Source organism: Microtus pennsylvanicus, chromosome X, assembly GCF_037038515.1.
Source record: "Microtus pennsylvanicus isolate mMicPen1 chromosome X, mMicPen1.hap1, whole genome shotgun sequence".
In the NCBI taxonomy this organism is placed as follows: Eukaryota; Metazoa; Chordata; class Mammalia; order Rodentia; family Cricetidae; genus Microtus; species Microtus pennsylvanicus.
Window position 1 is genome coordinate 74,557,255 of NC_134601.1, and position 12,559 is coordinate 74,569,813.

Below are 12,559 nucleotides of genomic sequence, written 5' to 3' on the forward strand. Positions count from 1 at the left end.
CCCTGAGAGTCTCTGAACAATTTTTGCTTGGCAATTGTTAAGGGGTATACAAGACTTTCCTCATTCATTCTTGTTTGAAGACTTGAATATTTACATTTCTTTTCCATATTAAACCTCCATGATAAATAAGGCATTTCGCTGAAGCCTGTAAAATGAATAGTGCTTTTATCATTCTCATTAACATTTCAAATACTAAGCCTTAGTCGCCTACTTGGACTCTTCACCAAAGAACTACACTACCCAGAAGGCACTGTTTTTCCTTCCGCCTTCTACGGAGAGACTGCTTAAGGATGTAGAGCCACAAACTACAGTCACATGACGTTTCCTGTCAAGATGGCGGATAATCTCCCTTCGGATTTTGATGTGATCGTAATAGGGACGGGTATGTGTGGCCCTGGTTTTTCCTAGACAAAATTTAGGAAATAATTCTTGCCTTTTAGTTTCTCTGTCAGCGGCGAATGTTGGCGAGAAACAGCGGGGGTCGAGCCTGGGAGAGAGGTCGGAAAGGAAGTGAGGTAGTCTGGAGTCAGCGCGGGACTTGGCAGCTCCAGGGAGGGGCTTGGACCCGCGGTGTTTTGTGCCATTTGAGTAGGGGTCGATCTGGTCGATGGCGATTGTTGAGGTTGGTCGCTGCGGTGATTCCTGTTAATTTCCTTAGAGGAGGGTGGGTTTGTAGTGTCACGAGAATGGAGGGTTGAGATTTTATCAGTGGAGGTGCCGTTGGCATAGCATATTTGCTTCCTACCCTCCGTGTTCATTTGAAGGTTATATTCCCCATCGTTTTCTGTCGCCATTTCATATGACTTTTCCCATATACTTTCATGAGTCTAAGACACGTTGTAGCTCAGATGCAGCTTAATTTGCAGTTTTGTGAGAAGGAGGCTCAGTTGTTACCCCTGTGCATTTTTACCTAGGGAAAGGAAATGGACTCTTTTTGTTGTGTTGAGTAGCCTAAGGGCTCCCCACCGCAGGTAGCCATTATTTTTGTATTAGGGGGTTTAAAGCATCCTTGTTTATGATGCAGAAAGGAAGCATATTGTTTTCGTTCACCCACCTACACATCACAACTAGGTGTGCTCAGAATGAGTGCCAGTGCTCCATCCCGTGTCTGACCTTTGCTTCTCCTTGTTTTTCCAACATTAGTTTTCCAGCTTTTGGGTGGAGCCAGAAATCCTCTTCAGCTTCTAGTTAACTAGTTAATCCTACAACACCTGGCAGCAATTAACATTTCTTAACTGTAAGGGATATACTTTGCATGGGATAAAAGATAGTTGAGTGGATTTTCCTACCGTCTGTAGAATGTGGTAGGCAGCAGAAGCTTTGGAGAATGGGATTCTGTCCATTGTGTTAATGAATTCAGTTTGCTCTGTTCCCCAAAAGTAAAAATAGCCATATTTCCAGGTTTACAGTAAAAACAAAAGCAACTCTTTTTCAAATGCTTATCATTTTCTAATCAAAAAATTCCAAAAATAACTTTGCGAGAATGTTATTCTCTTCAGTACACAGAAGAGGAGAAGCAGCCTTTAAGTCTAACTTGCCAAAGTCACAAAGCCAGTGCTATTCAAGAAATGGAATCACTTGATTTTTACTCTGAAAATTGTACTATGTTAGCAGAAACAACTGAGAAAACAATCTAGAGCATGCAATGGGAGAGGCAGACACTCAGCATTTCAGTTTCCACACTGTTGAATATAAGGAGAGTAAATCAAATAGCCTTTAAAGGCCTTATCTGAGCACAGATTCTCAGAACAGTGGGGCCGTATTTATTCCCAAACTGAAGATAACTACTGCTGTAGCTAACCTGGTGGTAGCTGCAATGAACAGATGTTGGATGCGAGCTTGAAAGATCCAGTAGACCATTCATTCACTTTTGCAGTCTGCTCTAAAACATCCATTTTGGAGGAAGGTGTGTTTTAAAATTATACTTGAATGAATTCTATTTGATTTGGGTGATGTGTGTTAACTTTTATTAAATGTTTTAATTCTTTTACATACATTAAAATTGGAAACATTTGGTGAAGGTCATTTTTCAAATAAAAAGATTTTGACATTTTCAATCATTACTTTTAATTGAACTGATTTTTAAAGCGTTTTGATTTCTCTCTCTAATATTTTGCTGAAGTAGGCTTCAAATGTGTTGGCTTTATTAAATTAATATGTAGATAAATTATAGGAAAGGCAGTGTTTAATAATTCAGTTCTCTTAACAAAGGCAGAATGAAGCATGCCATTATCAGAAACAAGTAAAGAACTAGACTGAGTTGTAGTTCCCTTTTAGAAGTTTCTAGGTAAAATGGCACCAAGAAGACAATTGCTTCATCAAAAAGAATCATCCAAAATCCATCCACCTTAAATAATTTGTATTTTTACTTTTTGCGTGATGTGGTTTAAAGCTTTCCTTTAAAGTCATATTTTCAAGATATGCGAAAATAATACCAGAATACCCAAAGACAGAAAATTAAGATGAGGAGAAAGATAAAATAGACCCAAGAAGGAAAACCAATTGGAATCTCAATGGGGAGGGAAAAAAAGGACAGAACTAGATGATTAGAATGTGATCTTTGGCTTGGGATACACTATTGTCATTTCAGAATAGTTTGGCATTTAATAGTAATTTTAGGAGTAAGATTGTGGGGTGTGGAAAAGTTATCATTGGGTGCAGGTTAAACATTATCCCAGTAACAAATTGTCACTGGAAGTGACTTTTCTGGTAACTTGTATGATCTCCAGCAAAGCCAAAAAGTCACAAGTATGGAAGGAATCTAAGATATAAAGGTTACATGATAATGTTGACATATGCCATCCATAGGAGCATACTTTAGCTCCTCACTTGGAAAATATCCTTATTTTAGAAGGAATTCTAGCATGCTTAGAATGTAGTATAACCACATCATTTGGAAGCAGAGACTGTTATCGCCCTTAAGAAATATGCAGAGACTGTTATCGCCCTTAAGAAATATGTTTGGCTGGTGCTATTAGGTATACAGCTGACTGAAAATTCGTAGCTCCGTAAGAAAGGGGTGGCATAATGGCTTGACTTTTTTATTGTAAACGCACAATCAACCACTCAATTTTCACGAGACTCAACTCCTATCAAGAACCTACTCCCTTGGTGCTTGTATTATTTACTGCGTTGCCATTTCTTAGAAACTTTTTGGACATCCTCAGAGTTATAGTTCTACAGTTTTTCCTATAATCATGGAAATTTTTCATACCGGGGATTCTTTATGCTTTCAGAACACCATGTAGGAATTCAGTCTTCATGCTATTCCTTCTTAAGTACACTGCCTTATCTTTGCCAAAAGTACCTCTTCTAAGAGACTCTGTAGCTTATTTAATTTCTTAGTTTTTTTTGAAGCTCTTTTCTCTTTACCTCCCTCCTTCCCTCTCTCCTTCCCTGCAGTCTTGTGCTGCCCTTTTAGGCAGGGCTTTTGCACTGGAAGTACTCTACTGAGCCCCAGCCCCACTCAGGTCATTTTTAAGGCTGTTTTTTAAAAGCTGTGTAGCTAAAGTTTCTCTAAGGTGAAGATTTACCATTGTGTGTATGTACATGGCCCTGTGTTCTCTGTAGCCTCTTAAAGAGGTTGAATTTGTGTTCTATATATTGTACTGATGAAAACATTTTTTAAAGGTAAGTTGCTTTTTTTTTTTCAGGAATTTTAGCTGCTTTTTTAGGAATGTTCATGTAGATAGCACAGTCCTATTCTTGATGTTTCAGAATGCATCATTGAGGTAGTTAACTTTGACTGGCAGCTCATTCAAGGATTTTAATGTTTCTGATAGCAGTAGTGTACTATTTCTAAACCTTGGTGAATAATAATGCTGCAGGAAGTGGTGTAAAAATTGATATTTGTCAAACAGTACTTACGCTCAGCACAAGTGATTTCTCACATTTACATACCATTTAATATTCTTCTTAGGATGTCTGTGTGTGCTTCTGTTATCATAGTGTGCATATATTCCTTCCCTAATTTCTCCAAACATCCTTATCCCTATCGTTGAGAATGTTTTTGTATGTGTCTGTGTGATTTATTTTACATCCCAACTATAGTTTTTCCTCCCTCATCTCCTCCCAGTCTCTCCCCCTGCCTCCTCCCTACACCCCCTAATCCACCCCTCTTCTGTTTCTGTTCAGGAAAAGGCCATGGTTATCAGCCAAATATAGCATATCAAATTGCAGTAAGACTAAGGCCCTTCCCATGTATTAAGGTTGGGCAAGGCAACCCAGTGTGAGGAATGCAGTCCCAAATGTCAGCAAAAGAGTGAAAGTCTCTGCTTCTGCTGTTAGGAGCTCCATCCACAAGAAGACCAAGCTATAGCTGTAACATATTTGCAGAGGTCTAGGTGAGTCCTATGCAGGCTCACTGGTTGTCGTTTTTTTCTCTGTGAGCCCAGGTTAATTGATTCTGTGGTTTTTCTTTTGGTATCCTTGACCCCTGTAACTCCTACAATCCCCACCCCTGTTTTCCTTAGGATTCCCTGAACTCTGGCTGATGTTTGGCTGTTAGTCTCTCTGCATCTGTTTCTATCAGTTGCCTCTTTGATGACAATTGAGGTAGGCACCAAAAGTGACTTTGCTTTTTTAATTGCAAGTTGTTGCTACTTTCCCGTAGTTCATGAAATGATGAACTTAAATGAGAAGAGTATATAATATAATAAAAGATAAATGTATTCTCTTTATACACACAATTTTTTTATTGATTTTATTGAGCTCTACATTTTTCTCTGCTCCCCTCCCTGCTTCTCCCCTCCCCTTCAACCCTCTCCCATGGTCCACATGCTCCCAATTTACTCAGGAGATCTTGTCTTTTACTACTTCCCATGTAGGCTAAATCCATGTATGTCTCTCTTAGTGTCCTCATTGTTGTCTAGGTTTTCTGGGATTGTGATTTGTGGCCTGGTTTTCTTTGCTTTATGTTTAAAAACCAAGTATGAGTGAGTACATATGATAACCTCACTCAATATGATGTTTTCTAGCTCCATCCATTTGCCTGCAAATTTCAAGATGCCGTCATTCTTTTCTGCTGTGTAGTACTCCATTGTGTAAATGTACCACATTTTTCTTATCCATTCTTTGGTCGAGGGGCATTTAGGTTGTTTCCAGGTTCTGGATACAATAAACAATGCTGCTATGAACATAGTTGAGCACATGCCCTTGTGGCACAATTGAGCATCCTTTGGGTATATACCCAAAAGTGGTATTGCTGTGTCTTGATTTTCTGAGAAATTGCCATACTGATATCCAAAGGGGCTGTACCAACTTGCACTCCCAGCAATGCAGGAGTGTTCCCTTTACCCCACAACCTCTCCAGCATAAGTTGTCATCAGTGTTTTTGATCTTGGCCATTCTTACAGGTGTAAGATGGAATCTCAGAGTTGTTTTGATTTGCATTTCTCTGGTGACTAAGGATGTTGAACATTTTCTTAAGTGTCTTTCAGCCATTTTAGATTCCTCTGTTGAGAGTTCTCTATTTAGGTCTGTACGCCATTTTTTTATTGGATTATTTGTTCTTTTGATGAACAATTTCTTGAGTTCTTTGTGTATTCGGAGATCAGACCTCTATTTGACATGAGGTTGGTGAAGATCTTTTCCCATTTTGTAGGCTATCGTTTTGTTGACTGTGCTTTACAGAAGAAGCTTTTCAGTTTCAGGAGGTCCTATTTACTAATTGTTTCTCTCAGTGTCTGTGTTGCTGGGGTTATATATAGGAAGTGGCCTCCTGTGCCAATGTGTTCAAGATACACACAAAATAAAACATTTAGCAACTTAATAGTAAATAAAATTGAAAGTAGTCTTAGAAAGACCCTTTAGACCGTCTATATATTTTGTTCACTTTTACATTCAAATGTCTCATTTGTGCAGTATAATGAGGGGATTGGTAATGGCTCTAATGGCTGTGGAATCAGCTAAATTTAATTGGAATCCCAAATGTGCTTCTTGTGTCACCTTAGGCACATTCCTTCTTAAGTTGAACCATATTTCTAAATGGCGTGAGTTCCACCAAGCCATGTTAAGTATTGAAGAAATAGTTCTGATGAAATGTTTAAAAATGTAACTAATTTATGGTCCAAAAAGCCGTACTGTGGTGCTTTTATTATCATTACTGTTTGGCCTTGAATGAGTTCAAGGAAGAGCTCATGAATTTCACAGTGTCCTGGATGGATGCTATTGTAAGGTTTATTAGCTTCCTCTTCCCATTGGCTGCTTACTTGGTTGGAAAGATAATTATTTATATATTGCTGCTTTTTAAAAAAATCAGATTTCTTATCTGGTAGTTTTCAGATATTCCTTCTTTTCTTGAATTTGGTTCACCAGTTTGCATTGTTTTGACGAGATCTATCAATTCATTTTAGTTGGGAGCATAATGTGAAGTGCTTTTCCACTGCTTAGAAATGCTGTAGGAGATAAAGAAAGCCTATAGGTCTAGCAGTTTTGTGAACTATTTTGAACTTCTCGGTGCTTTATCTTTTCTAAGGAAAATCATGTCTTAATACTTAACAAAGTACGGGGGAGTTATTTAATTCTGAGGCCTCTCTGAGCTGCCTTCCTTCTCTGTGCATCATAACGTTGAACCAGTCCCTCAGAGAGAGCCGCATCTGTTACCAGAGTTCCCTGGGCAGCTCCATTGTCATCTCCCAGGCCGCTTGTCATTCTCTCATTTTCTCCAGTGTTCTCATGATGTTTGCAATAACTCACGCTACAGCAATTAAAATCAAATGTGGTTGCTCAACCTCGCATTCTCATGTTTAACATAAAATCCCAATGCACAGAAACAATTATAATTCCATATAATTGACCTGTTACTCATACTAAATCATCTGCCATTCAGTTTCAGTGTGAACTGAAAAGTTAGGCCGTGCCTGTTATGTGTGTAAATCCTAAAAGTTCCTGTCTGTTCCCGCTGTATAATCCATAGTATAGAATGATTTGGAGTTTGGGATTTAGTTGTGACTAGTAAAATTGGGATACTTTTCTAAAGATTTGCTTTTTGTTTTTCTAATAATTTAAAGGGTAGTATATAAAGAAAATAATTTGCCATAGATAGTGATTTACTTGAGCATGATTATATGAGTTAGCATGTTTTTATATTGAGGCAGATAGGGAAAACAAACAAACAAAAGGCAACAAAAATCCCCAAACAAACAAAAAACCAAACCCCTCAAACAGGTTACAGATAGTTGAGGAGACAGGCAACTTGTCTAGCACAGTGCCTAATTGATTCATCTCATCCTGGATGGTACCAAGAGCTTAGGCTGGTTTGATTTTCTAGTATCTACTTTTGCATCTCACAAGTGTTTTTTATTACTATCTTAACTACACCAATTTAATATAATGTTTGCTTTCTTACTGTTACTCTCTCTGGGGTAAATATTATCTCACTTCAAGTAAGTGCAAAACCATAGATTTAGCCAACTTTGACCCAGATTGGATAAGTTACACAAGTCTTTGTCAACTGAAGTTAAGATCCTGAATTGAGCTTGTTGAATTTTTCCAAGTGAAAAAGAGCATCATATACTCTGAAGATTAGATCGCTGTGCTCTAGGTGTGTGGGTGGCAGGTTTTTTTTTTTTTTTTTACTGATGCCAACAATAGCTTCATTTCTGGTCCTTAATTATTGACAACACTATGACATTGGGTCAGTTTGCAAACCTTTACATGAAGGCAAACAGGATGACCTAGTTAGGTTTGTCCCTGAAATCAAAACAAAGCAAGACAAATGAAATAATCAGACACTAAATCAGTGGGATCAGACACTTTAGTCATGTTTTAAGTATCAATTTGTTTCAGTTAAATTTCATTCATTCCAAGCTATGTAATTGCATAATTATGATGTGAGTACGAGAATGATCCAGTATTCATCTTCTTTCAGCGTTGGCATTCATGTCTTATTTTTCATTACTGTCAAATGGTTTTGCGACCATTGCAGCAAAAGGTAAAACTTGGTGTTCTTGGAAGAGAAGAGCAATGAATGATGCATGCAGGGAGACACTGGCTCTCTGGGTTTCTTTTACTAAGAAAAAAAGAACAAATTTATTTTACAGTTTGGTATATTTAAAGGGCAGAACTCGGTTACTAGGAGTGTCAGGGCTTATCTAGAGCTTTAGAGGTCATAAGGGCTGAGAGTTAGTGAATAGATTTCTCCACAAAGGCCCACCTGAAGGCATTTTTCTTCTGGATATCAGATTGTCCTATAGTTTTTTGCAGAGACTTGTGCATACCCATAAGGAGGATTGTGTGGTTGCCCTTGAATTTAGGTTTGCCCTTGATGAAAGCTGTGCAGGCCATCTGTATAGTAACAAACTTGATGCACAAATAATATTACTTGTTAGAATTTGCATTTTATGATAAATAAGGTTGATTATTTATGTAATTTGGCCACCTACATTTCCTTTTTTTGAATTACCATGACATATTAATGAGGTCATTACTTTTCTTATAAATATGTACTAATTCATTCATTAACATTTTAACTTTTATCATATGTATTAAATTACTATTGTTATTTTGATCAGCATATCCTTGTATAACTCATGTTTATTAGCATGCCTATCACTTTAAACTTTTACTATCTCTTTATTATTCATATATTTGAAATCATTTTGAATTATTACTAAATACTTAATGTGGTATATTCATTATGAAGTACCATAGAGCTTACTCTTTTTAATGACCAAACTCTTTCTATTCTTTTTAACTTCTTTCCCCAGTTTCTGTTATATCATAGTTCTCTTAACTTCTGTAATATTAAGTTTTGTGGATTCCTTAAAGATCAGATGGTATTTGTGTTTCAGTGTTGTTTCAATTCACATACCGTGTTATTGCAAACGACAATATTTTATTCTTGTAAATTTATTTTATGTGTGAGTATTTTGCTTATCTGTATGTATGTGCACCATATGCTCAAGGAGATCAGGGAGGGCACTGAATCCTCTAGAACTGGAGTAATGGACTGCTGTGAATTACCATGTAATTGCTGGGAATTAATATGGGTTCTGTGGAAGAACAAGTGATCTTAACCATTGAGCCATCTCTCCAGCCCCCGATTTCATTCTTCACAAGTCAGACATTCTAGTTTCCATCTCTTGGGCGTTGTGAATAGTATTGCAGTTGAATGTTCTTGTCAGGTGGATGGTAGCAATAGTACTGCAATTGGATGTACTTGAGGTGGATGGTGGTGCAAACCTTTAATCCTAGCACTTGAGAGGCAGAGGCAGATGGATGAGGTCTCTATAGTGAATTCCAGGACAGCCAGGGCTACACAGAGAAACCCTGTTCTGATAAACCAAAACAAACAAACAAACAAATAAATAAGTATACTTGTCTCTTTGACATGATGATTGATTTCCTTTTGGTATATACCCAGTAATGGGAAGGCTAGAAATATAGTCGTTCTAATTTTAGTGTCTTGAAAAACCTTTATACTTTTTTTTTGCAATGACTATACAGATTTAAATTCTTACTAACAGTGTATAGTATTTTTATCTATATTCTCCTTGTCAGTTTTTTTTGTCTTATTGGTGATTGGAATAAAGTTATAACTCATTCTTTTTAATTTGCATTTCCTCATTGAGAAGATTCTCATGTATGAGCTGCCTGTTTGTCTTAAGAAATATCTAATCTGTTTTTAGCCACTTTTTAAATTGGTTCATTTATTTTTGCTGTTAAGTTCAATTCCTTGTGTATGCTGTACATTAACATAACTGTTAAGTTTATAGTTTGCAAATATTTTCTCCTGTCCTATTAGTTGTGTTGTATGCCTTTAGTAATTTTTTCCCCAGTGATGACCATTGATCCCATGCCTTCATATATGCTATGCAAACACTCTCAAAGTTTGATTGTGTCTTTTGTTGTGTATAAGTTGATAGGATCCCGTTTTTCAGTTTCTGGTTTTGTTGTTAGCACAGTTGGGGTCATTTCCAAAACATTCTTTACCCAACCAGTCAACTCTTGTGAGTGTTTTCCATGCTTGCTTTTGCAAGACTCACAGATTTGAGTCTTTCAGGTGTCTTTAACTCGCCTTGGGTTGATAGCAGTAAGTAGTGAGAGATGAAGGGTTTGCTTTTACTCTTTTGCACACTGGTCCTGTTTTCCCAGCAGAATGTACTGAGAAGACTGCCCTTTCCCTGCTGTGTGCTCTTGGTGCCCTTGTCACACAAATCAGTTAGCTCTAAATGTAGACGGCGGTTGCACTTTTGTTCCATTTGGTTCTCTAGTTTTGCTTTTGCTAACATCATGCTGTCTTTAGCAAATTATTGTTAGTTATCGAATGGTTTGTAATTTTAAAGTCAGGTAGAACTTTGTTTTATTTATTTATTTATTTTTGCTTTATTAGGTTTTGGATATTTGAGGTCTTTCATGATTGTGTTTCAAATCCTGTGAAAAATACTGATATTTTGATAGTGATTGCAGTGAATCTGTAGATAGCTTTGTGTAGTATTTAATAAGGTTATATTTCTTCTAATCTATAAACATAAACATGTGATATCTATCTTTTCTGCTGGCTTTCTCTCTCCCCCCTCTGTAACTCTGACTGGACTAAAACTCACTTTGTAGATCAGGCTGGGCCTTCAACACAGGGAGGTCTGCCTGTCTCTGTTCCTGCCTCCCAAGTGTGAGAATTAAAGTTGTTTGCCAACGCCCATCATCTTTCCAACGCCCCTCATCTTTCCAACGCCCATCATCTTTCCGTGCCCTCTTTTTGATAACATCAGCAGTTTCTTTTGCTGTTTATTTTATGATTTTCATAGCGCTCTTTCACCTCTTTTTCATTTGCTCTTTAGGGAGATTGACATTTTGTTTGTGTGTGTTCTTATTGGCTATTCATTTCTAAGTGGGCCTTCTAGTTTTATGGTGATGTTTTATGTGCAAATGTATAAATTTTACATTTCTTTATTCCTTGGTGTGTTATTTTTGTAGGTATTGTAACTAGAATTGTTCCAAGTTCTTTTTCAGATAATTCACTATTAGCGTCTAGAAATACCAAGTGATACTTGTTTGCTGTTTCTGTGTCTCAAGTTTTTTTGAGTTGTTCCTTGGTGAGTGACGACGACTTTATAGTTTTCTATGTAAAGGAAATTGTCTGTCATCAAGGACAGTTTGATTTTCTTTCATTTTGAACTTAGATGCCTTTTGTCTTTTTCTTGCTCCTTTGCTTGGTTACCACTTACAGTACAGCACTTTGTTGAACAAAACTGGTGAAAGGAAGAATCCTGGTCTAGTTCTAAGTCTTGGGAGAGCTTATAATGTGCTAAGTTATGTTCCTTCTGTATGTACTAATTTGCTTGGTAGTTTTCTTCATGAAGGGTTTTTGAATTCTCTCCAGTGTGCCTTCTGTATTTGTTTAAATAATTGCCCTTTTGTTGTTTGTCATATTAATGTGGTCAATCATGTTTAGTGATTTACATATGTTTAGCTGTCTTTGCTTGTAGAGTTCAGTCTTACTGTGTCCCTGAATTTGGCTTCATAGGAATTTTGTATCTGTGTTCTTTAGGGATATTGGCATTTTATTGTCATATTCGATTTCTAAGTTTGCTTTTCATTTTTATGATGATGTCCTATGTGGAGATATATAAATCTTACATTTCTAGATTACCAAATCTTCTTATGTGGTTTCTGGCCTTTTCCAATATGCAAAGAAAACCTTTCCTACTTTCAAACAGTAGGTAAATAATATTTCGATTTATTATTCTTAAAAAGGTAGTATAAAAATTGTTAATGCAGAAAAGCTAATTTTAATTATACAAAATTTTATCATTTCATGTTTTTTATGTTTTAAATAATTAATTATTTGCAATGATAGCAATAAAAACTGGAATTTGCATTTTCTAGACAAGCATAGGCTGGTAGTTAGGTGGGTGTGGTGGTTTAAACTTCTAATCCTAGTGCTTGGTTGGCTGAGGCAAGAGGATTACCATGAGTTCAGTGCCATGATAGGCTCTAAGGTGAGACCTTTTCTTAGAAAAAAAAAATGAAATTGCCTTTAGGTTACATATATGTGGTATATGTAAAACATGGGTTTTTTGTTTAGATTTGGCCTTTGAATTCAGTTATTTTATATATATGTGTGTGTGTGTGAGTGTGTGTGTGTGTGTTTGTGTGTGTGTATATGGCTATGTTCCCAAATCTGGAAAAAAAAGTCATCCCAGAACTTAAACACTGCTTTTCTCTAAGCACTTTGGATAAGGGGTGCTCAAACAGTTAACCTTGAAAACATACATACAGGGGGGTTGGAGGGAGGAAAGGGAAGGAAGAAGTTTTGTAATTATAATCTCAAAAATAGAAAATGGGTTTCATGGTAAAATTTCAGATAAAAGGGAATGTGTTTTTATAACAATCTTTGAATGGGCACTCAAATGCATTTATCATCTATCATAGACTCAGTTTTATTATGGAAAATTATAAAAATGATGCAGTATAAAATACATCCCCAGGTATAAAATTTCCACTCTTACCATTACTAATTACTCATAGCCACTTCTGTATTCTCTACTTTCTCCTATTTCACCATCCAACTCCAGATTAGATTTTCTCTATAAGTACAGTTTCAAAGTGTATCTGA

At 36.7% G+C, this 12,559-nt stretch overlaps 1 protein-coding gene across 1 annotated transcript in view; it reads left to right on the forward strand.

Annotated features, from left to right (window-relative positions):
* Window positions 1–311: 311 nt before the first annotated feature.
* Window positions 312–12,559, forward strand: part of Chm (CHM Rab escort protein) — a 173,468-nt gene continuing 161,220 nt past the window's right edge. Inside the window, exon 1 of the mRNA XM_075957406.1 lies at window positions 312–382. Coding sequence (XP_075813521.1) covers window positions 316–382 — 67 coding nt within the window. The 5' untranslated portion in view covers window positions 312–315. The remainder of the gene's footprint in view (window positions 383–12,559) is intronic.